Raw genomic sequence first — 25,159 nt, forward strand, 5'->3', positions numbered from 1 at the left:
CATCATAACACCCCCATAATGACATCACAATACTCCATAATAACATCATAACACCCCATAATGACATCACAATACTCCATAATGACATCACAATACCCCATAATTACAAAGCGAAAACAAATGTGTTAAAAATATAAAACAGAAAGTACGTTATTTACATAAGTATTCAGACCCTTTGCTATGAGACTCTAAATTGAGGTCAGGTGCATCCTGTTTCTATTGATCATCCTTGAGATGTTTCTACAACTTGATTGGAGTCCACATGTGGTAAAATCAAGTGATTGGACATGATTTGGAAAGGCACACACCTGTCTATATAAGGTCCCGCAGTTGACAGTGCATGTCAGAGCAAAAGCCATGAGGTCGAAGGAATTGTCCGTACAGCTCCGAGACAGGATAGTGTACTAAAACATTTCTGCAGCATTGAAGGTCCCAGGTATTTATGGTAGAGTGGCCAGACAGAAGCCACTCCTCAGTATAAGGCACATGACAGCCCGCTTGGAGTTTGTCAAAAGGCACCTTATGACTCTTAGACCATGAGAAACAAGATTCTCTGGTCCGATGAAACCAAGATTTAACTTTTCGGCTTGAATGCCAAGCGTTACCTCTGGAGGAAACCTGCCACCGTCCCTATGGTGAAGCATGGTGGTGGCAGCATCATAATGTGGGGTTGTTTTTCAGCAGCAGGGACTGGGAGGCTAGTCAGGATCGAGGTAAAGATGAACAGAGCAAAGTACAGAGATCCTTGATGAAAACCTGCTCCAGAGCGCTCAGGACCTCAGACTGGGGCGAAGGTTCATCTTCCAACAGGACAACGACCCTAAGCACACAGCAAGATAACGCAGGAGTGGCTTCGGAACAAGTCTCTGAATGTAATTGACTGGCCCTGGCAGAGCCCGGACTTGAACCTGATCAAACATTTTTGGAGAGACCTGAAAATAGCTGTGCAGCAAAGTTCAAATCAAATCACATCAAAGTTTATTTGTCCCATCCGCCAAATACAACAAGAGTAGACCTTACCGTAAAATGCTTACTTACAGGCCCTTAACCAACAATGCAGTTAAAGAAAGAGTTAAGAAAATATTTACCAAATAAACTAAAGTAAAAAATTATAAAAAGCAACATAACAATAACGAGGCTATGTACAGAGGGTTCTGGTACCGGTTCAATGTGCAGGGGTACAGGTTAGTTAAGGTAATTTGTACATTTAGGTTGTGTGACTATGCATAATAATGAACAGCGAGTAGCAGCAGTGTAACATCAAAGGGGGGGGGGGTCAGTGTAAATAGTCTGGTGGCCATTGATTCATTCTTCAGCAGTCTGGTGGCCATTGATTCATTTTTCAGCAGTCTGGTGGCTTGGGGCTATGTGTATTTGTGTTTATTATGGATCCCCATTAGCAGCAGCTACTCTTCCTGGGGTTTATTATGGATCCCCATTAGCAGCAGCTACTCTTCCTGGGGTTTATTATGGATCCCCATTAGTTCCTGCCAAGGCAGCAGCTACTCTTCCTGGGGTTTATTATGGATCCCCATTAGCAGCAGCTACTCTTCCTGGGGTTTATTATGGATCCCCATTAGTTCCTGCCAAGGCAGCAGCTACTCTTCCTGGGGTTTATTATGGATCCCCATTAGCAGCAGCTACTCTTCCTGGGGTTTATTATGGATCCCCATTAGCAGCAGCTACTCTTCCTGGGGTTTATTATGGATCCCCATTAGTTCCTGCCAAGGCAGCAGCTACTCTTCCTGGGGTTTATTATGGATCCACATTAGTTCCTGCCAAGGCAGCAGCTACTCTTCCTGGGGTTTATTATGGATCCCCATTAGCAGCAGCTAAGATGATTTGACTCTGTCATTCCTGTAGAGAATCTTCTGTTTCCAGAAGGTGTCAAAATAGGTTTTAAAATCCATTTTCAAATGTTCTGAGCTAGCCCTCCTGACAGTCTGAAGCAGCCTTGTTATGTCCTGTACTCGTGTTCCTGTGGTAGAACAGTCAGAAGCAGCCTTGTGCTGTCCTGTATTCGTGCTCCTGGGTAGCACAGGGTTTTTGCCTTGGGGACCGAGACGTTTCTCACCACAGAGCTGCCTATGATGCTGGTGATGTTGAACAGGCCGGTCTCTCAGGCAGCCTCACGGTCTGATGAGGCTGGGAGCTCCGAGGATCTGAACCCGAGGTAGAAGCCACCGGAGAGGGAGACAGAGCCGAGGATGAAGATGCAGGTACCTCCGGATCCGATCTTGATTGGTAAACCACCACGGACGAAGACGCAGGTTCCTCCGGATCAGATCTTGAATGGGAAGCCACCAATGAAGAATGCGCCGGAACCTCTGGATCCAGGGCGGCAAAGCTGTTTCTGGTCTGTGTCAGTTCAGGGCTCAACATCTCCATGGAGACCCCGTTGCCAGGGGACGCCTTCTTCGACTTCCACGGCAAGTGATGTACCTCCATGGCTGGTTGGTTGGGTCAAGATCAGCTCCATTCTCCAGGAAAGAGGGAGACCCCTTCGGGGATGTAACCCAGCCTAGCACTGGCAAGTTGGCTGTGGAGAGTTGACATGGAGGTAAAATTTCCACCAGACCAGAGCGCCGTCCGGCTACTGGGGTGGAAGAAAAATGAAAAGTAGGTGGGTGTGGATTCCCAGCAGTTTATGCAGGTTTGCTACTTGCTTGCTAAGAGTAGCTACTTTGCTCCTGTAGTCCTCCGCAAAATAGCAGTTGCTACATTGAAAGTCAACACGGTCCACATTGTCCCGGAACTAAGCAAAGTAAATACAGCTCCTGCAAATCAAATCAAATGTATTTATAAAGCCCTTCTTACATCAGCTGATATCTCAAAGTGCTGTACAGAAACCCAGCCTAAAACCCCAAACAGCAAGCAATGCAGGTGTAGAAGCAGGGAGGCTAGGAAAAACTCCCTAGAAAGGCCAAAACCTAGGAAGAAAACTAGAGAGGAACCAGGCTATGAGGTGTGGCCAGTCCTCTTCTGGCTGTGCCGGGTGGAGATTATAAACCTAGAGAGGAACCAGGCTATGTGGAGTGGCCAGTCCTCTTCTGGCTGTGCCGGGTGGAAATTATAAACCTAGAGAGGAACCAGGCTATGTGGGGTGGCCAGTCCTCTTCTGGCTGTACCGGGTAGAGAGGAACCAGGCTATGTGGGGTGGCCAGTTGTCACGTAGAGTAGGCCAGATGGCTAAACTGGATAACCTAACCTCTATAAAAATAAAAAGATGGCGGAACCGCAAAAGTTCTTCTGTGCAAAGGTGTTTATTTACAAGTGATTCCAGAACAGAAAACAACAGTACTTCCATCAACGTCTACCTTATGGGACAGCTTAACAACAATGCTGCCCCATCCACAGCTCAATCCAAAAATCCCCCTTAGAGACTGGAGAGAGGCTCCTTTTGTAGGGCTAGCCCCTCCCCTCAGAACAATTAACCCTAATTAATTAATCAATTAACAATACAAACCTACATTTTCCATGAACTAAACATACTAAAGGATATACATTGCAACACGGTTTTAAACAATATCACAACATAACATTTACAACATTACATCATTACTGACAATATCTTTCAATATGCCCATATGCATTAATGAGCCATTTGGGACAGGCACTATAAAGCCAACCCAATTCCCTTAGCTCGGGTCCTTTTCCAGCATACCCAGAAGCTACAGAGATGGAGAGAGAGGAACAGAACAAACAAACAATGCGCTCATCCACCACATTGATAAGTATAATAATTATTGTATCTCTCAAATATGAACATTGACAAGTGTGAAATGCATGCACCAAGACAGAAGTTAAATTGTGTGTCGACCCACATTGTTAACTTATGGTATACTGGCGCAGGGAGGAGTGATGAATATGTGTGTGCGTTAAAGAACCAAATGCTGCCCGCGGCCAGTGACGGACTTCTACGTCACATTACCTTCCTCCTCTCCTGAAGCGACCATGTTCGGGAGCCTTGATAGGTAGTCCGCAGTAACGTTCTCTTTTCCTGCCTTGTGACGGACACAGAACCTGAAGGGCTGGAGCTCCAGATACCACCTGGTCACACGAGAATTCCGGTCCTTCATGGTCTGGATCCAGGTCAGTGCTCTGTGGTCAGTGTGCAGGTCAAATTCCCTCCCAAGAAGGTAGTAACGGAGGCTATCTAGGGCCCACTTTATAGCCAGGCACTCCTTTTCGATTGTAGAATACCTGGTTTCCCTGGGCAACAGCTTCTGACTCAGGTACAGCACAGGAAGCTCTTCTCTTGGCTCCCCTTGGGCCAGTACAGCTCCAATTCCTACAGCCGAAGCGTCCACCTGCACGAGAAATCTCTTCTTAAAATCAGGGGTCTGGAGAACAGGGAATGAGCACAGTCGTTTTTTCAGTGTCATGAAGGCTTCCTCACACTCCTCAGTCCACTTCACAGGGTTGCTGGCCCCCTTCGAAGTGAGGTTGGTCAGAGGGACAGCGATGGTCGAAAACTGTGGAATGAATCTCCGGTACCACCCTGCCAGACCTAGGAAGGACTTCACCTGTGTCTTGGTTCTGGGTTGAGGGCTATTCCTGATGGACTCCACTTTCTCCACCTGAGGCCGAACTTCACCCTTACCCAGCTGGTAACCCAGGTACTTTGTCTCCTGTTTCGCCCACTCACACTTCAGGAGGTTAAGCGTGAGGCCTGCTTCATGGATCTTCCCCAGGACGCTGCTAAGATGCTGTATGTGCTCCTCCCAGGAGTGGCTGTAGATCACCACGTCGTCCAAGTAAGCAGCACAGTAATCGTCACAGTCCTGGAGGACCTTGTCCATCAGCTTCTGGAAAGTCGCAGGGGGCCCCATGAAGGCCAAACGGCATGACCTTGAACTGGAACAGGCCCATTGGCGTCCGGAATGCAGTGTAGGCCTTGGATTGTTCATCCAGGGGCACCTGCCAGTACCCTTTGCAGAGATCCAATGTGGTGATGTAATGAGCTCTACCTATTCTCTCCAGTAAGTCGTCAATGCGGGGCATGGGATAGGCATCAAACTGGGAGATGGCATTCACCTTACGGAAGTCCATGCAGACGCGCAAAGAGCCATCCTTCTTTGGGACAATGACAATAGGGCTGCTCCATTCACTTGAAGATGGCTCGACAACATCCATCTCTATCATGGTGTGGACCTCTTCCTTGAGGCCTACCACCAGCCTCTCAGGCACACGGTAAGGATGCTGGCGGACAGGGTTCTGGCCAGGTTTCAAACGAATGACGTGTTCCAGGACTTTGGTTCTTCCTGGTCTCTGACTGAAGAGGGCCGGATACTTGCCAAACAGCTGCTTCAGCTCATCTTGCTTGTCTTCTTCCAGGTGAGCCAGTATGACTTCTGCTCGTTCTTTCCATGCCTCTGTGACTCCATCCGACTCATCCTCTTCTACTCTGCGGACCAGAAAGGACTTTCCTTTGGACAGTTCCTCTTTCTCCTCCCAGGCCTTGAGAAGGTTCACATGGTAGGTTTGCTTCTTCTTACCCTTGTCCGGGTGCAGCACCTCGTAGGTCACTGGGCCCATCTTCCTCCCAATTAGGTACGGTCCTTGCCATTGCGCAAGGAGCTTGCTGGTAGACGAGGGAAGGAGGAGCAGGACTTTCTGTCCTGGCTCAAACTCTCTGTGGCGAGCGTGCTGGTCATAGCCTCTCTTCTGGGCCTTCTGGGCTTGCTGAAGGTTTGCTCTAGCTTCCTCTCGGTACCGTTCCAACCTGTCTCGCATCTGGAGGACATACTGGACAATCCCTGTCCTGAGGTAGCTACTGGGGAACCTTCCCAGCACTTCTTCAGCAGGTCCAGTGGTCCTTGCACTGGCCATCCATAGAGGAGTTCGAATGGCGAGAAACCTGTCGATGCCTGAGGCACCTCCCTGTAAGCAAAAAGCAGAAAGGGTAACCACTTATCCCAGTCTTTACCAGTGTCAGCCACAAACTTCCTCAGCATGTTCTTGAGCGTTTGATTGAATCTCTACGAGCCCATCCGTTTGGGGATGGTAGGGAGTAGTCCTCAAGCCTTTAATGCCCAGCTGTCGGTGGAGTTGAACCATCAGTCGCGAGGTGAAGTTTGTCCCTTGGTCCGTCAGGATTTCATCTGGGATTCCTACACGAGAGAAGAGCTGAACAAGAACACTGATTATCTTTGGAGTGGTTATGGAACGGAGTGGGAAGGCTTCTGGGAACCGGGTGGCATAGTCACAGATCACCAATATATACTTGTAACCTGCACTACTCTTCTCCAAGGGTCCAACAATGTCCATTGCAATTCTCTTGAATGGGGTAGAGATAACTGGCAGTGAACATAGAGGAGCCCGTTCAGACCTACGGACAGCACTGGTTTTCTGGCACGTGGGGCATGATTTGCAGTATTTTTGTACATCAGTATACATGGAGGGCCAAAAGAAACGGGAGCCTAGCCTAAGATAGGTCTTATGTTGCCCTAGATGGCCTGCCCATGGAACTGTATGTGCAAGGTTGAGAACAAGTGGTCTACAGGTAGATGGCACCACCAACTTCCTGCTATCTGCCTCTGACCCAAGGTAGAGTATGTGGTTGTCTACTGTGTAAATCCCCCCACATAAAGATTGACTGTCCCCAGCTAAGGCCTTGTCAAACAAACATTTCAAGGTTGCGTCAGACTTCTGCAGAGTAGCAAAATTTTGTGGAACATCCCATTGCACCTCTAACCCAGACACATCAGCAACAGGTACAGGGGTTCCCACATACTTCTCAAGACGCCGCTGGCGGCGTGACTTTCTGGGCCCTTTGGTTCCCCCCTCGCACAGACTATCACACAAGTCAGGCAGAGGTTGTAAACCAGCTTTGGCCTGGGCACGAGTGACAACTGAACATGCCATCTGAACATCAGACTGGCAAACTGACTGCTCATATAGCTGACCCCCACACTTCCCAACAGATCAGAGAGTACAGGCACATCCCTCCCCAAAATCATCTCAAAAGGTAGCTTCTCCATTACCCCAACTTTGAGGAGGTATTTCTGACCCTGAATCTCAACTGTGAGCTCAGCTGTGGGCTGCTGTGACTGGTCACCATGGACACATTGGATCAGTGTCTGATGACCATAATCAATGTCATTAACAGGTACATTACCTTTTCTGATCAATGACAGGGAACTGCCGGTGTCAATCATTGCAGTAAGACTTTTACCATTCACTTTTACAGGTACCAAGCATGACCCTTCCCGAGTCTGTCTATTCTGAACACCATCCCCCTCTCTGGGTACATAACAGTAACCTGAGAGCTTGGATTTACGTAGCGGACACATTGAAGCTTTGTGCCCCTGTTGCCGGCAGTAAAAACAGGTCAGACCCCTCCCATCAGAGCGAACTGCATGATCCCTTACCTCCCTCCCAGACACATAACCCCCAGAGTTACCTCCACCATCTCTGGCGTTTTTGATGTCCCTTGTGTCTCTGAGACTCCTTGGAGCGGTGCTGCAGGTTGTGGTGGGCCCCCTTTACGTGCATTAAGATACTGCAGTGCAAGCTTGGCCGCCATAAGCCCGTCCTTGGGCTCGTGCTCTCGGACCCAGGTTCGAATGTCGTGTGGTAGAACTTGTAGAAGTTGCTCGAGGATGATGACCTCCCCGATTTCGTCCTGTGTCTTCTCCCGGTCGAACCCATCGTCGGTAGAGACCCTTGAGGCGGTGGTACGTCTCTGTCGGCGACTCACCCGATGGCGTTGATGCAGCTCTGAAGCGTTGACGGTAGGTTTCCGGTGAGATGTCAAACTTCACCAGCAGCGCTTCCTTCAAGCCCTTGTAGACATTGGCCAGCCCCTCATCCATTGCTGTGTAAGCCTCTAAGGCCTTGCCCGTGAGCAATGGGACAAGCCTGCAGGCCCACTCTACCTCAGGCCACTGCCACGTCTTAGCCATGCGCTCAAACCTCAGCAGGTAGTTTTCAATGTCCTCCCCTGCTGGTATGAGGGCATCTTTGGCTCCTTCCTCAGGAATGCTGGAAGATGGACGTTAACACTGCTGGACTGGTCTCCTGGTGCTGGCCTCATTACTGCTTGGGGTGCCTGCTGTGGAGTTGAAGTCCCTGCTGCATCGAGCCTTTGTCGTCCTGGTGTTGGAAGACCCAATCTTGGGCTCTCACTGATGAGTTCCGCCTGGTGGGGAGCTGTGAGGATAGATTGGCGTAGGCCACGTAACTCCTGCTTGAGGTCTTCGTCCCTCCTCTCAAGGCAGGTGAAAAGTTGCTGAAAAAGGGTTACCATGGTTGGGTGTGGTTCTGGTCCCCCAACCCCAACTGCTCCTTCACCTCCTACTTGACCTCTTCTTCACCAGACGATTCCATGGTATTCCACCCCGGTTCAACTTCACATACCTTTTCTGACAGTTGATGCTGTTGCTGAGAACGCAATCCTGTACGCATTCCTTTACCTCTCTTGTTGGAATTCACTGATTTGCGGTATGCCATCCCACCACTGCCACCATATGTCACGTAGAGTAGGCCAGATGGCTAAACTGGATAACCTAACCTCTATAAAATAAAAAGATGGCGGAACCGCAAAAGTTCTTCTGTGCAAAGGTGTTTATTTACAAGTGATTCCGGAACAGAAAATAACAGTACTGCCATCAACGTCTACCTTATGGGACAGCTTAACAACAATGCTGCCCCATCCACAGCTCAATCCAAAAAATCCCCCTTAGAGACTGGAGAGAGGCTCCTTTTGTAGGGCTAGCCCCTCCCCTCAGAACAATTAACCCTAATTAATTAATCAATTAACAATACAAACCTACATTTTCCATGAACTAAACATACTAAAGGATATACATTGCAACACGGTTTTAAACAATATCACAACATAACATTTACAACATTACATCATTACTGACAATATCTTTCAATATGCCCATATGCATTAATGAGCCATTTGGGACAGGCACTATAAAGCCAACCCAATTCCCTTAGCTCGGGTCCTTTTCCAGCATACCCAGAAGCTACAGAGATGGAGAGAGAGGAACAGAACAAACAAACAATGCGCTCATCCACCACATTGATAAGTATAATAATTATTGTATCTCTCAAATATGAACATTGACAAGTGTGAAATGCATGCACCAAGACAGAAGTTAAATTGTGTGTCGACCCACATTGTTAACTTATGGTATAATGGCGCAGGGAGGAGTGATGAATATGTGTGTGCGTTAAAGAACCAAATGCTGCCCGCGGCCAGTGACGGACTTCTACGTCATACCAGTCCTCTTCTGGCTGTACCGGGTAGAGAGGAACCAGGCTATGTGGGGTGGCCAGTCCTCTTCTGGCTGTGCCGGGTAGAGAGGAACCAGGCTATGTGGGGTGGCCAGTCCTCTTCTGGCTGTGCCGGGTAGAGAGGAACCAGGCTATGTGGGGTGGCCAGTCCTCTTCTGGCTGTGCCGGGTGGAGATTATAAACCTAAAGAGGAACCAGGCTATGTGGGGTGGCCAGTCCTCTTCTGGCAGTGCCGGGTGGAGATTATAAACCTAGAGAGGAACCAGGCTATGTGGGGTGGCCAGTCCTCTTCTGGCTGTGCCGGGTGGAGATTATAAACCTAGAGAGGAACCAGGCTATGTGGGGTGGCCAGTCCTCTTCTGGCTGTACCGGATAGAGAGGAACCAGGCTATGTGGGGTGGCCAGTCCTCTTCTGGCTGTGCCGGGTGGAGATTATAAACCTAGAGAGGAACCAGGCTATGTGGGGTGGCCAGTCCTCTTCTGGCTGTGCCGGGTGGAGATTATAAACCTAGAGAGGAACCAGGCTATGTGGGGTGGCCAGTCCTCTTCTGGCTGTGCCGGGTGGAGATTATAAACCTAGAGAGGAACCAGGCTATGTGGGGTGGCCAGTCCTCTTCTGGCTGTACCGGATAGAGAGGAACCAGGCTATGTGGGGTGGCCAGTCCTCTTCTGGCTGTGCCGGGTAGAGAGGAACCAGGCTATGTGGGGTGGCCATTCCTCTTCTGGCTGTACCGGGTAGAGAGGAACCAGGCTATGTGGCGTGGCCAGTCCTCTTCTGGCTGTACCGGGTAGAGAGGAACCAGGTTATGTGGGGTGGCAGTCCTCTTCTGGCTGTACCGGGTAGAGAGGAACCAGGCTATGTGGGGTGGCCAGTCCTCTTCTGGCTGTGCCGGGTGGAGATTATAACCGAACATGGCCAAGATGTTCAAATGTGCAATGTTCAATAGAGACCTCCATTTGAGACCGCCGAGCCAGCTAGGCTAGCTCTCCTCCTATATGGAATCTGTCAGGATCCCAGGACAGATAGCGGCGCTCATAGCAATTTAGTCCAACAGAGCCGCAGGATTCAAAACAAAATAAAATTTTATAAAAACACTGTCAGCTTTAAAACCTGGGTCTTTAGTTCAGGTTTCACCCCTCTTCACTCTTCTTTACACCACTGCTAGAAGCTGTTGAGGAGCCTTTTGGTCCTAGACTTGGCGCTCCAGTACCGCTTGCCGTGTGGTAGCAGAGAGAACAGTTTATGACTTGGGGGTAGAAGCTGTTAAAGAGCATTTTGGTCCTAGACTTGGCGCTCCGGTACCGCTTGCCGTGCGGTTGCAAAAGCTTGAGAGGATCTGCAGAGAAGAATGGGAGAAACTCCCCAAATACAGGTGTGCCAAGCTTGTAGCATCATACCCAAGAAGACTCAAGGCTGTAATCGCTGCCAGAGGTTCTTCAACTAAGTACTGAGTAAAGGGTCTGAATACTTCGTAATAGTGATATTTAAGTTTTTATTTTTAATACATTTACTCAACTTTTTAAAAATGTTTTTGCTTGTCGTCATGGGGTTTTGTGTGTAGATTGATGAGGGTAAAAAAGGCTTTAATCAATTTTAGAATAAGGCTGTAATGTAACAAAATGTGGAAAAAGTCAAGTCAAATCAAATCAAATTTATTTATATAGCCCTTCGTACATCAGCTGATATCTCAAAGTGCTGTACAGAAACCCAGCCTAAAACCCCAAACAGCAAGCAATGCAGGTGTAGAAGCACGGTGGCTAGGAAAAACTCCCTAGAAAGGCCAAAACCTAGGAAGAAACCTAGAGAGGAACCAGGCTATGTGGGGTGGCCAGTCCTCTTCTGGCTGTGCCGGGTGGTGATTATAACAGAACATGGCCAAGATGTTCAAATGTTCATAAATGACCAGCATGGTCGAATAATAATAAGGCAGAACAGTTGAAACTGGAGCAGCAGCACAGTCAGGTGGAAGTTGAAACTAGAGCAGCAGCATGGCCAGGTGGACTGGGGACAGCAAGGAGTCATCATGTCAGGTAGTCCTGGGGCATGGTCCTAGGGCTCAGGTCAGTTGAAACTGGAACAGCAGCATGGCCAGGTGGACTGGGGACAGCAAGGAGTCATCATGTCAGGTAGTCCTGGAGCTCAGGTCCTAGGGCTCAGGTCCTCCGAGAGAGAGAAAGAAAGAGAGAAGGAGAGAATTAGAGAACGCACACTTAGTTTCACACAGGACACCGAATAGGACAGGAGAAGTACTCCAGATATAACAAACTAACCCCAGCCCCCCGACACATAAACTACTGCAGCATAAATACTGGAGGCTGAGACAGGAGGGGTCAGGAGACACTGTGGCCCCATCCGAGGTCACCCCCAGACAGGGCCAAACAGGAAGGATATAACCCCACCCACTTTGCCAAAGCACAGCCCCCACACCACTAGAGGGATATCTTCAACCACCAACTTACCATCCTGAGACAAGGCTGAGTATAGCCCACAAAGATCTCCGCCACGGCACAACCCAAGGGGGGCGCCAACCCAGACAGGATGACCACAACAGTGAATCAACCCACTCAGGTGACGCACCCCCTCCAGGGACGGCATGAGAGAGCCCCAGTAAGCCAGTGACCCAGCCCCTGTAATAGGGTTAGAGGCAGAGAATCCCAGTGGAAAGAGGGGAACCGGCCAGGCAGAGACAGCAAGGGCGGTTCGTTGCTCCAGAGCCTTTCCGTTCACCTTCCCACTCCTGGGCCAGACTACACTCAATCATATGACCCACTGAAGAGATGAGTCTTCAGTAAAGACTTAAAGGTTGAGACCGAGTTTGCGTCTCTGACATGGGTAGGCAGACCGTTCCATAAAAATGGAGCTCTATAGGAGAAAGCCCTGCCTCCAGCTGTTTGCTTAGAAATTCTAGGGACAATTAGGAGGCCTGCGTCTTGTGACCGTAGCGTACGTGTAGGTATGTACGGCAGGACCAAATCAGAGAGATAGGTAGGAGCAAGCCCATGTAATGCTTTGTAGGTTAGCAGTAAAACCTTGAAATCAGCCCTTGCTTTGACAGGAAGCCAGTGTAGAGAGGCTAGCACTGGAGTAATATGATCAAATTTTTTGGTTCTAGTCAGGATTCTAGCAGCCGTATTTAGCACTGAAGTTTATTTAGTGCTTTATCCGGGTAGCCGGAAAATAGAGCATTGCAGTAGTCTAACCTAGAAGTGACAAAAGCATGGATTAATTTTTCTGCATCATTTTTGGACAGAAAGTTTCTGATTTTTGCAATGTTACGTAGATGGAAAAAAGATGTCCTTGAAATGGTCTTGATATGTTCTTCAAAAGAGAGATCAGGGTCCAGAGTAACGCCGAGGTCCTTCAGTTTTATTTGAGACGACTGTACAACCATTAAGATTAATTGTCAGATTCAACAGAAGATCTCTTTGTTTCTTGGGACCTAGAACAAGCATCTCTGTTTTGTCCGAGTTTAATAGTAGAAAGTTTGCAGCCATCCACTTCCTTATGTCTGAAACACATGCTTCTAGCGAGGGCAATTTTGGGGCTTCACCATGTTTCATTGAAATGTACAGCTGTGTGTCATCCGCATAGCAGTGAAAGTTTACATTATGTTTTTGAACAACATCCCCAAGAGGTAAAATATATAGTGAGAACAATAGTGGTCCTAAAACGGAACCTTGAGGAACACCGAAATTTACAGTTGATTTGTCAGAGGACAAACCATTCACAGAGACAAACTGATATCTTTCCGACAGATAAGATCTAAACCAGGCCAGAACATGTCCGTGTAGACCAATTTGGGTTTCCAATCTCTCCAAAAGAATGTGGTGATCGATGGTATCAAAAGCGGCACTAAGGTCTAGGAGCACGAGGACAGATGCAGAGCCTCGGTCCGATGCCATTAAAATGTCATTTACCACCTTCACAAGTGCCGTCTCAGTGCTATGATGGGGTCTAAAACCAGACTGAAGCATTTCGTATACATTGTTTGTCTTCAGGAAGGCAGTGAGTTGCTGAGCAACAGCCTTCTCTAAAATTTTTGAGAGGAATGGAAGATTCGATATAGGCCGATAGTTTTTTATATTTTCTGGGTCAAGGTTTGGCTTTTTCAAGAGAGGCTTTATTACTGCCACTTTTAGTGAGTTTGGTACACATCCAGTGGATAGAGAGCCGTTTATTATGTTCAACATAGGAGGGCCAAGCACAGGAAGCAGCTCTTTCAGTAGTTTAGTTGGAATAGGGTCCAGTATGCAGCTTGAAGGTTTAGAGGCCATGATTATTTTCATCATTGTGTCAAGAGATATAGTACTAAAACACTTGAGCGTCTCTCTTGATCCTAGGTCCTGGCAGAGTTGTGCAGACTCAGGACAACTGAGGTTTGGAGGAATACGCAGGTTTAAAGAGGAGTCCGTAATTTGCTTTCTAATAATCATAATCTTTTCCTCAAAGAAGTTCATGAATTTATCACTGCTAAAGTGAAAGTCATCCTCTCTTGGGGAATGCTGCTTTTTAGTTAGCTTTGCGACAGTATCAAAAAGGAATTTCGGATTGTTCTTATTTTCCTCAATTAAGTTAGAAAAATAGGATGATCGAGCAGCAGTAAGGGCTCTTCGGTACTGCACGGTACTGTCTTTCCAAGCTAGTCGGAAGACTTCCAGTTTGGTGTGGCGCCATTTCCGTTCCAATTTTCTGGAAGCTTGCTTCAGAGCTCGGGTATTTTCTGTGTACCAGGGAGCTAGTTTCTTATGAGAATTTTTTTAGTTTTTAGGGTGCAACTGCATCTAGGGTATTGCGCAAGGTTAAATTGAGATCCTCAGTTAGGTGGTTAACTGATTTTTGTCCTCTGGTGTCCTTGGGTAGGCAGAGGGAGTCTGGAAGGGCATCAAGGAATCTTTGTGTTGTCTGTGAATTTATAGCACGACTTTTGATGTTCCTTGGTTGGGGTCTGAGCAGATTATTTGTTGCAATTGCAAACGTAATAAAATGGTGGTCCGATAGTCCAGGATTATGAGGAAAAACATTAAGATCCACCACATTTATTCCATGGGACAAAACTAGGTCCAGCGTATGACTGTGACAGTGAGTGGGTCCAGAGACATGTTGGACAAAACCCACTGAGTCGATGATGGCTCCGAAAGCCTTTTGGAGTGGGTCTGTGGACTTTTCCATGTGAATATTAAAGTCACCAAAGATTAGAATATTATCTGCTATGACTACAAGGTCCGATAGGAATTCAGGGAACTCAGTGAGAAACGCTGTATATGGCCCAGGAGGCCTGTAAACAGTAGCTATAAAAAGTGATTGAGTAGGCTGCATAGATTTCATGACTAGAAGCTCAAAAGACGAAAACGTCATTTTTTTTTTGTAAATTGAAATTTGCTATCGTAAATGTTAGCAACCCCTCCGCCTTTGCGGGATGCACGGGGATATGGTCACTAGTGTAGCCAGGAGGTGAGGCCTCATTTAAAACAGTAAATTCATCAGGCTTAAGCCATGTTTCAGTCAGGCCAATCACATCAAGATTATGATCAGTGATTAGTTCATTGACTATAATTGCCTTTGAAGTAAGGGATCTAACATTAAGTAGCCCTATTTTGAGATGTGAGGTATCATGATCTCTTTCAGTAATGACAGGAATGGAGGTGGTCTTTATCCTAGTGAGATTGCTAAGGCGAACACCGCCATGTTTAGTTTTGCCCAACCTAGGTCGAGGCACAGACACGGTCTCAATGGTGATAGCTGAGCTGACTACACTGACTGTGCTAGTGGCAGACTCCACTATGCTGGCAGGCTGGCTATCAGCCTGCTGCCTGGCCTGCACCCTATTTCATTGTGGAGCTAGAGGAGTTAGAGCCCTGTCTATGTTGGTAGATAAGATGAGAGCACCCCTCCAGCTAGGATGGAGTCCGTCACTCCTCAGCAGGTCAGGCTTGGTCCTGTTTGTGGGTGAGTCCCAGAAAGAGGGCCAATTATCTACAAATTCTATCTTTTGGGAGGGGCAGAAAACAGTTTTCAACCAGCGATTGAGTTGTGATCTGGTCTGAATACTTTCCGAAGCAATGTATATATACATTATACTGCATAGATGGAGTGTTACAGTAGTCTGATGGAGTGTTACAGTAGTCTAGATGGAGTGTTACAGTAGTCTAGATGGAGTGTTACAGTAGTCTAGATGGAGTGTTACAGTAGTCTAGATGGAGTGTTACAGTAGTCAGGATGGAATGTTACAGGTGTATAGATGGAGTGTTACAGTAGTCTAGATGGAGTGTTACAGGTGTATAGATGGAGTGTTACAGTAGTCTAGATGGAGTGTTACAGTAGTCTAGATGGGGTGTTACAGTAGTCTAGATGGAGTGTTACAGTAGTCTAGATGGGGTGTTACAGTAGTCAGGATGGAATGTTACAGGTGTATAGATGGAGTGTTACAGTAGTCTAGATGGAGTGTTACAGTAGTCTAGATGGAGTGTTACAGTAGTCTAGATGGAGTGTTACAGGTGTATAGATGGAGTGTTACAGTAGTCTAGATGGAGTGTTACAGTAGTCTAGATGGAGTGTTACAGTAGTCTAGATGGAGTGTTACAGTAGTCTAGATGGAGTGTTACAGTAGTCTAGATGGAGTGTTACAGTAGTCTAGATGGAGTGTTACAGTAGTCTAGATGGAGTGTTACAGTAGTCTAGATGGAGTGTTACAGTAGTCTAGATGGAGTGTTACAGGTGTATAGATGGAGTGTTACAGTAGTCTAGATGGAGTGTTACAGTAGTCTAGATGGAGTGTTACCGTAGTCTAGATGGAGTGTTACAGTAGTCTAGATGGAGTGTTACAGTAGTCTAGATGGAGTGTTACAGTAGTGTCTAGATGGAGTGTTACAGTAGTCTAGATGGGGTGTTACAGTAGTCTAGATGGAGTGTTACAGTAGTGTAGATGGATTGTTACAGTAGTCTAGATGGAGGATGGAAGTGTTACAGGTGTATAGATGGAGTGTTACAGTAGTCTAGATGGAGTGTTAAAGTAGTCTAGATGGAGTGTTACAGTAGTCTAGATGGAGTGTTACAGTAGTCTAGATGGAGTGTTACAGTAGTCTAGATGGAGTGTTACCGTAGTCTAGATGGAGTGTTACAGTAGTCTAGATGGAGTGTTACAGTAGTCTAGATGGAGTGTTACAGTAGTCTAGATGGAGTGTTACAGTAGTCTAGATGGAGTGTTACAGTAGTCTAGATGGAGTGTTACAGGTGTATAGATGGAGTGTTACAGTAGTCTAGATGGAGTGTTACAGTAGTCTAGATGGAGTGTTACCGTAGTCTAGATGGAGTGTTACAGTAGTCTGATGGACTGTTACAGTAGTCTAGATGGAGTGTTACCGTAGTCTAGATGGAGTGTTACAGTAGTCTAGATGGAGTGTTACAGTAGTCTAGATGGAGTGTTACAGTAGTCTAGATGGAGTGTTACGGGTGTATAGATGGAGTGTTACAGTAGTCTAGATGGAGTGTTACCATAGTCTAGATGGGGTGTTACAGTAGTCTAGATGGAGTGTTACAGTAGTCTAGATGGAATGTTAAAGTAGTGTCTAGATGGAGTGTTACAGTAGTCTAGATGGAGTGTTACAGTAGTCTAGATGGGGTGTTACAGTAGTCTAGATGGAGTGTTACAGTAGTGTAGATGGATTGTTACAGTAGTCAGGATGGAATGTTACAGGTGTATAGATGGAGTGTTACAGTAGTGTCTAGATGGAGTGTTACAGTAGTCTAGGTGGGGTGTTACAGTAGTCTAGGTGGGGTGTTACAGTAGTCTAGATGGAGTGTTACAGTAGTCTAGATGGAGTGTTACAGGTGTATAGATGGAGTGTTATAGGTGTCTAGATGGAGTGTTACAGTAGTCTAGATGGAGTGTTACAGTAGTCTAGATGGAGTGTTACAGTAGTCTAGATGGAGTGTTACAGTAGTCTAGATGGAGTGTTACAGTAGTCTAGATGGGGTGTTACAGTAGTCTAGATGGAGTGTTACAGTAGTCTAGATGGAGTGTTACAGTAGTCTAGATGGGGTGTTACAGTAGTCAGGATGGAATGTTACAGGTGTATAGATGGAGTGTTACAGGTGTCTAGATGGAGTGTTACAGTAGTCTAGATGGAGTGTTAAAGTAGTCTAGATGGAGTGTTACAGTAGTCTAGATGGAGTGTTACAGTAGTCTAGATGGAGTGTTACAGTAGTCTAGATGGAGTGTTACAGTAGTCTAGATGGAGTGTTACAGTAGTAGTGTCTAGATGGAGTGTTACAGTAGTCTAGATGGAGTGTTACAGTAGTCTAGATGGAATGTTACAGTAGTATCTAGATGGAGTGTTACAGTAGTGTCTAGATGGAGTGTTACAGTAGTCTAGGTGGGGTGTTACAGTAGTCTAGGTGGGGTGTTACAGTAGTCTAGATGGAGTGTTACAGTAGTCTAGATGGAGTGTTACAGGTGTATAGATGGAGTGTTATAGGTGTCTAGATGGAGTGTTACAGTAGTCTAGATGGGGTGTTACAGTAGTCAGGATGGAATGTTACAGGTGTATAGATGGAGTGTTACAGGCGTCTAGATGGAGTGTTACAGTAGTCTAGATGGAGTGTTAAAGTAGTCTAGATGGAGTGTTACAGTAGTCTAGATGGAGTGTTACAGTAGTCTAGATGGAGTGTTACAGTAGTCTAGATGGAGTGTTACAGTAGTGTCTAGATGGAGTGTTACAGTAGTCTAGATGGAGTGTTACAGTAGTCTAGATGGAATGTTACAGTAGTGTCTAGATGGAGTGTTACAGGTGTATAGATGGAGTGTTACAGGTGTCTAGATGGAGTGTTACAGTAGTCTAGATGGAGTGTTACAGTAGTCTAGATGGAGTGTTACAGTAGTCTAGATGGGGTGTTACAGTAGTCTAGATGGAGTGTTACAGAGTGTTACATCTAGATGGAGTGTTACAGTAGTCTAGATGGGTTGTTACAGTAGTCAGGATGGAATGTTACAGGTGTATAGATGGAGTGTTACAGTAGTCTAGATGGAGTGTTAAAGTAGTCTAGATGGAGTGTTACAGTAGTCTAGATGGAGTGTTACAGTAGTCTAGATGGAGTGTTACAGTAGTCTAGATAGAGTGTTACCGTAGTCTAGATGGAGTGTTACCGTAGTGTCTAGATGGAGTGTTACAGTAGTGTCTAGATGGAGTGTTACAGTAGTCTAGATGGAGTGTTACAGTAGTCTAGATGGAGTGTTAAAGTAGTCTAGATGGAGTGTTACAGTAGTCTAGATGGAGTGTTACAGTAGTCTAGATGGAGTGTTACAGTAGTCTAGATGGAGTGTTACCGTAGTCTAGATGGAGTGTTACAGTAGTCTAGATGGAGTGTTACAGTAGTGTCTAGATGGAGTGTTACAGTAGTCTAGATGTAGTGTTACAGTAGTCAGGATGGAATGTTACAGGTGTACAGATGGAGTGTTACAGTAGTCTAGATGGAGTGTTACAGTAGTCTAGATGGAGTGTTACAGTAGTCTAGGTGGAGTGTTACAGTAGTCTAGATGGAGTGTTACAGTAGTCTAGATGGAGTGTTACAGTAGTCTAGATGGAGTGTTACAGTAGTCTAGATGGAGTGTTACAGTAGTCTAGATGGAGTGTTACAGTAGTCTAGATGGAGTGTTACAGTAGTCTAGATGGAGTGTTACAGTAGTCTAGATGGGGTGTTACAGTAGTCAGGATGGAATGTTACAGGTGTATAGATGGAGTGTTACAGTAGTCTAGATGGAGTGTTACAGTAGTCTAGATGGAGTGTTACAGTAGTCTAGATGGAGTGTTACAGTAGTGTTACAGTAGTCTAGATGTACTGTCTAGATGGAGTGTTACCGTAGTCTAGATGGAGTGTTACAGTAGTCTAGATGGGGTGTTACAGTAGTCTAGATGGAGTGTTACAGTAGTCTAGATGGAGTGTTACCATAGTCTAGATGGAGTGTTACAGTAGTGTCTAGATGGAGTGTTACAGTAGTCTAGATGGGGTGTTACAGTAGTCTAGATGGAGTGTTACAGTAGTCTAGATGGAGTGTTACAGTAGTCTAGATGGAGTGTTACAGTAGTCTAGATGGAGTGTTACAGTAGTCTAGATGGAGTGTTACAGTAGTCTAGATGGAGTGTTACAGTAGTCTAGATGGAGTGTTACAGTAGTCTAGATGGAGTGTTACAGTAGTCTACTGTAGATGTTACTATAGAATATGTAAAGTGCGTTACACACTGTCTCAGTGAACTCTCTCTCTCTCCTTCCTCTCTCCCTCCTCTAGGTGTATACCTTTAACTCGGTGCGTAAGTCCATGTCCACGGTGGTCCAGCAACGAGACGGATCCTTCAGACTCTACAGTAAAGGAGCTTCTGAGATACTACTGAAGAAGTAAGGGAGGAGGAGGAGGAGGAAGAGGGGTGGGGAGAGGAGGAAGAGGGGGGAGGAGAGGGAGGGAAGTAGAAACAAAACCAATGAAATGTACACTATACTTCTCAACAATATCACCAATTCTACTAATTTCTCTCTCTGTCTCTCACTCGCTCTCTCTCAATTAAATTCAATTCGATTTAAGGGCTTTATTGGTCTACATTGCCAAGTGAAGTAGATAATAAACCAAAGTGAAATAAAACATAAACATTAACAGTAAAAACTACATTTACAAAAGTTCCAAAAGAATAAAGACATTACGAATGTCATATTATGTGCAAATAGTTAAAGTACAAAAGGGAAACTAAATAAACATAAATATGGGTTGTATTTACAATGGTGTTTGTTCTTCACTGGTTGGCCTTTTCTTGTGGCAACAGGTCACAAATCTGCTGCTGTGATGGAACACTGTGGTATTTCACCCAGTAGATATGGGAGTTTATTCAAATTGGGTTTGTCTTCCAATTATGGTTCTATGTGTGTAATCTGAGGGAAATATGTGTCTCTAATATGGTCATACATTGGGCAAGAGTTTAGGAATTGCAGCTCAGTTTCTACCACATTTTGTGGGCAGTGTGCACATAGCCTGTCTTCTCTTGAGAGCCATGTCTGTCTACGGCAGCCTATCTCAATACCAGGGCTATGCTCACTGAGTCTGTACATAGTCAAGGCTTTCCTTAAGTTTGGTTCAGTCACAGTGGTCAGGTATTCTGCCGCTGTGTACTCTCTGTTTAGGGTCAGTCAGAGTGGTCAGGTATTCTGCCACTGTGTACTCTCTGTTTAGGGTCAGTCACAGTGGTCAGGTATTCTGCCACTGTGTACTCTCTGTTTAGGGTCAGTCACAGTGGTCAGGTATTCTGCCGCTGTGTACTCTCTGTTTAGGGTCAGTCACAGTGGTCAGGTATTCTGCCACTGTGTACTCTCTGTTTAGGGTCAGTCACAGTGGTCAGGTATTCTTCCACTGTGTACTCTCTGTTTAGGGTCAGTCACAGTGGTCAGGTATTCTGCCGCTGTGTACTCTCTGTTTAGGGTCAGTCACAGTGGTCAGGTATTCTGCCACTGTGTACTCTCTGTTTAGGGTCAGTCAGAGTGGTCAGGTATTCTGCCGCTGTGTACTCTCTGTTTAGGGTCAGTCACAGAGGTCAGGTATTCTGCCACTGTGTACTCTCTGTTTAGGGTCAGTCACAGTGGTCAGGTATTCTGCCGCTGTGTACTCTCTGTTTAGGGTCAGTCACAGTGGTCAGGTATTCTGCCGCTGTGTACTCTCTGTTTAGGGTCAGTCACAGTGGTCAGGTGTTCTGCCACTGTGTACTCTCTGTTTAGGGTCAGTCACAGTGGTCAGGTATTCTGCCACTGTGTACTCTCTGTTTAGGGTCAGTCACAGTGGTCAGGTATTATGCCACTGTGTACTCTCTGTTTAGGGTCAGTCACAGTGGTCAGGTATTATGCCACTGTGTACTCTCTGTTTAGGGTCAGTCACAGTGGTCAGGTATTCTGCCACTGTGTGCTCTCTGTTTAGGGACAAATAGCATTCTAGTTTGCTCAGCTTTTTTGTTAATTCTTTCCAATGTGTCAAGTAATGATCTTTTCGTTTTCTCATGATTTGGTTGGGTCTAATTGTGCTGCTGTTTGGGAATCACTTCCATTTAGGTGGTTGTAGAATTTAACAGCTCTTTTCTGGATTTTGATAAATGAGCGGTTTTCGGCCTAATTCTGCCCTGCATACATTATTTGGAGTTCTACGTTGTACATAGAGAATATTTTTTTTGCAGAATTCTGCATGCAGAGTCTCAATTTGGTGTTTGTCCCAATTTGTGAATTCGTGGTTGGTGAGCAGACCCCAGACCTCACAACCATTAAGGGTAATGGGTTCTATAACTGATTCGAGTATTTTTAGCCAGATCCTAATTGGTATGTCAAATTTTATGTTCCTTTTGATGGCATAGAGGCCCTTCTTGCCTTGTCTCTCAGATCGTTCACAGCTTTGTAGAAGTTACCTGTGGCGCTGATATTTAGGCCGAGGTATGTATCGTTTTTTGTGTGTTCAAGGGCAATAGTGTCTAGATGCAAGTTGTATTTGTTGTCCTGGCAACTGGACCTTTTTTGGAACACCATTATTTTTGTCTTACTGAGATTTACTGTCAGGGCCCAGGTCTGACAGAATCTGTGCATAAGATCTAGGTGCTGCTGTAGGCCCTCCTTGGTTGGGGACAGAAGCACAAGATCATGAGCAAACGGTAGACATTTGACTTCAGATTCTAGTAGGGTGAGGCCGGGTGCTGCAGACTGTTCTAGTGCCCTCACCAATTCATTGATCTATATGTTGAAGAGGGTGGGGCTTAATCTGCATCCCTGTCTCACCTCACGGCCCTGTGGAAAGAAATGTGTTTTTTGGCAATTTTAACCGCACACTTGTTTGTGTACATGAACTTTATATTGTTGTATGTTTTCCCACAACACCACTTTCCATCAATTTGTATAGCAGACCCTCATGCCAAATTCAGTCGAAAGCTTTTTTTAAATCAACAAAGCAAGAGAAGACTGGTTTGTTTGGTTTGTTTTGGTTTGTTTGTTTGTCAATTAGGGTGTGCTGGGTGAATACATGGTCTGTCGTACGGTAATTTGGTAAAAAGCCAATTTGACATTTGCTCAGTTCATTGTTTTCACTGAGGAAATGTACTAGTCTGTTAATGATAATGCAGAGGATTTTCCCAAGGTTGCTGTTGATTCATATCCCACGGTAGTTATTGGGGTCAAATTTGTCTTCACTTTTGTGGATTAGGGTGATCAGTCCTTGGTTCCAAATATTGGGGAAGATGCCAGAGCTGAGGATGATGTTATTAAATAGTTTTAGTATTGCCAATTTGGAATTTGTTGTCTGTATATTTTATAATTTAATTGAGGATACCATCAACACCACAGGCCTTTTGGGGTTTCTATTTAGTCCTGTAGTTCATTCAATGTAATTGGAGAATACAGCAATCACTAACTCAGAGATGCTGCTGCCTACATTGAGACCCAATCACTGGCCACTTTAATAAATGGATCACTAGTCATTTTATACAATGCCACTTTAATAATGTTTAAATATTTTGCATTACTCATATCACATGTATATACTGTATTTTATACCATGTACTGCATCTTGCCTATGCCGCTCGGCCATCGCTCATCCATATACTTATATGTACATATTCTCATTCACCCCTTTAGATTTGTGTGTATTAGGTAGTTGTTGGGGAATTGTTAAATTACTTGTTAGATATTACTGCACGGTCGGAAATTCCTTTGATGATGTCTGGATTCCTGCTCTTTTAGGCCAAAGGAAGATGAGGCTTGGGCCAATGTATCAGTGGGGGTTGGGCCTGTTGCTGGATGGGGCTTGGGCCGATGTATCAGTGGGGGTTGGGCCTGTTGCTGGATGGGGCTTGGGCCGATGTATCAGTGGGGGTTGGGCCTGTTGCTGGATGGGGCTTGGGCCGATGTATCAGTGGGGGTTGGGCCTGTTGCTGGATGGGGCTTGGGCCGATGTATCAGTGGGGGTTGGGCCTGTTGCTGGATGGGGCTTGGGCCGATGTATCAGTGGGGGTTGGGCCTGTTGCTGGATGGGGCTTGGGCCGATGTATCAGTGGGGGTTGGGCCTGTTGCTGGATGGGGCTTGGGCCAATGTATCAGTGGGGGTTGGGCCTGTTGCTGGATGGGGCTTGGGCCGATGTATCAGTGGGGGTTGGGCCTGTTGCTGGATGGGGCTTGGGCCGATGTATCAGTGGGGGTTGGGCCTGTTGCTGGATGGGGCTTGGGCCGATGTATCAGTGGGGGTTGGGCCTGTTGCTGGATGGGGCTTGGGCCGATGTATCAGTGGGGGTTGGGCCTGTTGCTGGATGGGGCTTGGGCCGATGTATCAGTGGGGTTGGGCCTGTTGCTGGATGGGGCTTGGGCCGATGTATCAGTGGGGGTTGGGCCTGTTGCTGGATGGGGCTTGGGCCGATGTATCAGTGGGGTTGGGCCTGTTGCTGGATGGGGCTTGGGCCGATGTATCAGTGGGGGTTGGGCCTGTTGCTGGATGGGGCTTGGGCCGATGTATCAGTGAGGGTTGGGCCTGTTGCTGGATGGGGCTTGGGCCGATGTATCAGTGGGGGTTGGGCCTGTTGCTGGATGGGGCTTGGGCCGATGTATCAGTGGGGGTTGGGCCTGTTGCTCTGCTCACAGCCTGGGCATATGTCCTGGGCATATTGAGGTCTTTCTCACTCTCTCTCTCATTCTCTTTCTCTCTCTCTTTCTCTCTCTCTCTCTCTCTCTCTCTCTCTCTCTCTCTCTCTCTCTCTCTCTCTCTCTCTCTCTCTCATCTCTCTCTCTCATTCTCTCTCATTCTCTCTCTCTCCCTTTCTCTCTCTCTCTCTCTGTCTCTCTCTCTCTCTCTCTCTCTGTCTCTCTCTCTCATTCTCTCTCTCGCTCTCTCTCTCTCCCTCTCTCATTTTAACCCACTCTCTCTCTCTCTCTCTCTCTCTCCCTCTCTTTCTCTCATTTTCTCTCTCGCCCTCTCTCATTCTCTTTCTCTCCCTCTCATTTTATCCCACTCTCTCTCTCTCTTTCTCTCATTTTATCCCACTCTCTCTCTCTTTCTCTCTCATTCTCTCTTTCTCTCTTTCTCTCATTCTCTCTCTTTCACTCTCTCTCTCCCTCTCTCATTTTAACCCACTCTCTTTCTCTCTCTCTTTCTCTCTTTCTCTCATTCTCTCTCATTCTCTCTCTTTCACACTCTCTCTCCCTCTCTCATTTTATCCCACTTTCTCTCTCTCCCTCTCTAATTTTATCCCACTCTCTCTCTCTTTCTCTCATTTTATCTGTCTCTCTCTCTGTCTCTCTCTCTCTCTCTCTCTCTCTGTCTCTCTCTCTCTCTCTTTCACCCAGGTGTTCGTATATCATGGACGTTCATGGAAAGCCACGTAATTTCAGACCCAGAGACAGGGAGGAGATGGTGAAACAGGTGACACACCACACACACGCACGCACACACGCACGCACACACACACGCACCCACACACACACCCACCCACCCACACACACACACACACACACTTGGTATGAATGTTACCAAATGTATTGTGATGAAACAGGTGATAGAGCCGATGGCGTGTGAAGGGTTAAGGACGATCTGTATCGCATTCCGAGACCTTCCATCCAATCCCGAGCCAGACTGGGACAACGAAGAAGTCATCGTTACTCAGCTGACCTGTCTCACTGTGGTGGGCATAGAGGACCCTGTACGACCTGAGGTGTGTTGTGGTATAGTAAGGTACAGAGGGGTGTTGTGGTACGGTAAGGTACAGTAAGTTACAGAGAGGTGTTGTGGTACAGTAAGGTACAGTAAGTTACAGAGAGGTGTTGTGGTACAGTAAGGTACAGTAAGGTACAGAGGGGTGTTGTGTTACAGTAAGGTACAGTAAGGTACAGAGGGGTGGTGTTGTGGTACAGTAAGGT

At 46.4% G+C, this 25,159-nt stretch overlaps 1 protein-coding gene across 1 annotated transcript in view; it reads left to right on the forward strand.

Annotated features, from left to right (window-relative positions):
* The window catches only part of LOC112221360 (plasma membrane calcium-transporting ATPase 3), a 143,793-nt gene that overhangs the window by 88,278 nt on the left and 30,356 nt on the right, over positions 1–25,159 (forward strand). Inside the window, exons 15-17 of the mRNA XM_042304342.1 lie at positions 19,533–19,639; positions 24,590–24,665; positions 24,796–24,954. Of these exons, the coding sequence (XP_042160276.1) occupies positions 19,533–19,639; positions 24,590–24,665; positions 24,796–24,954 (342 nt within the window). The remainder of the gene's footprint in view (positions 1–19,532; positions 19,640–24,589; positions 24,666–24,795; positions 24,955–25,159) is intronic.

Source organism: Oncorhynchus tshawytscha, linkage group LG22 (assembly GCF_018296145.1).
Source record: "Oncorhynchus tshawytscha isolate Ot180627B linkage group LG22, Otsh_v2.0, whole genome shotgun sequence".
NCBI classification, from domain to species: Eukaryota; Metazoa; Chordata; class Actinopteri; order Salmoniformes; family Salmonidae; genus Oncorhynchus; species Oncorhynchus tshawytscha.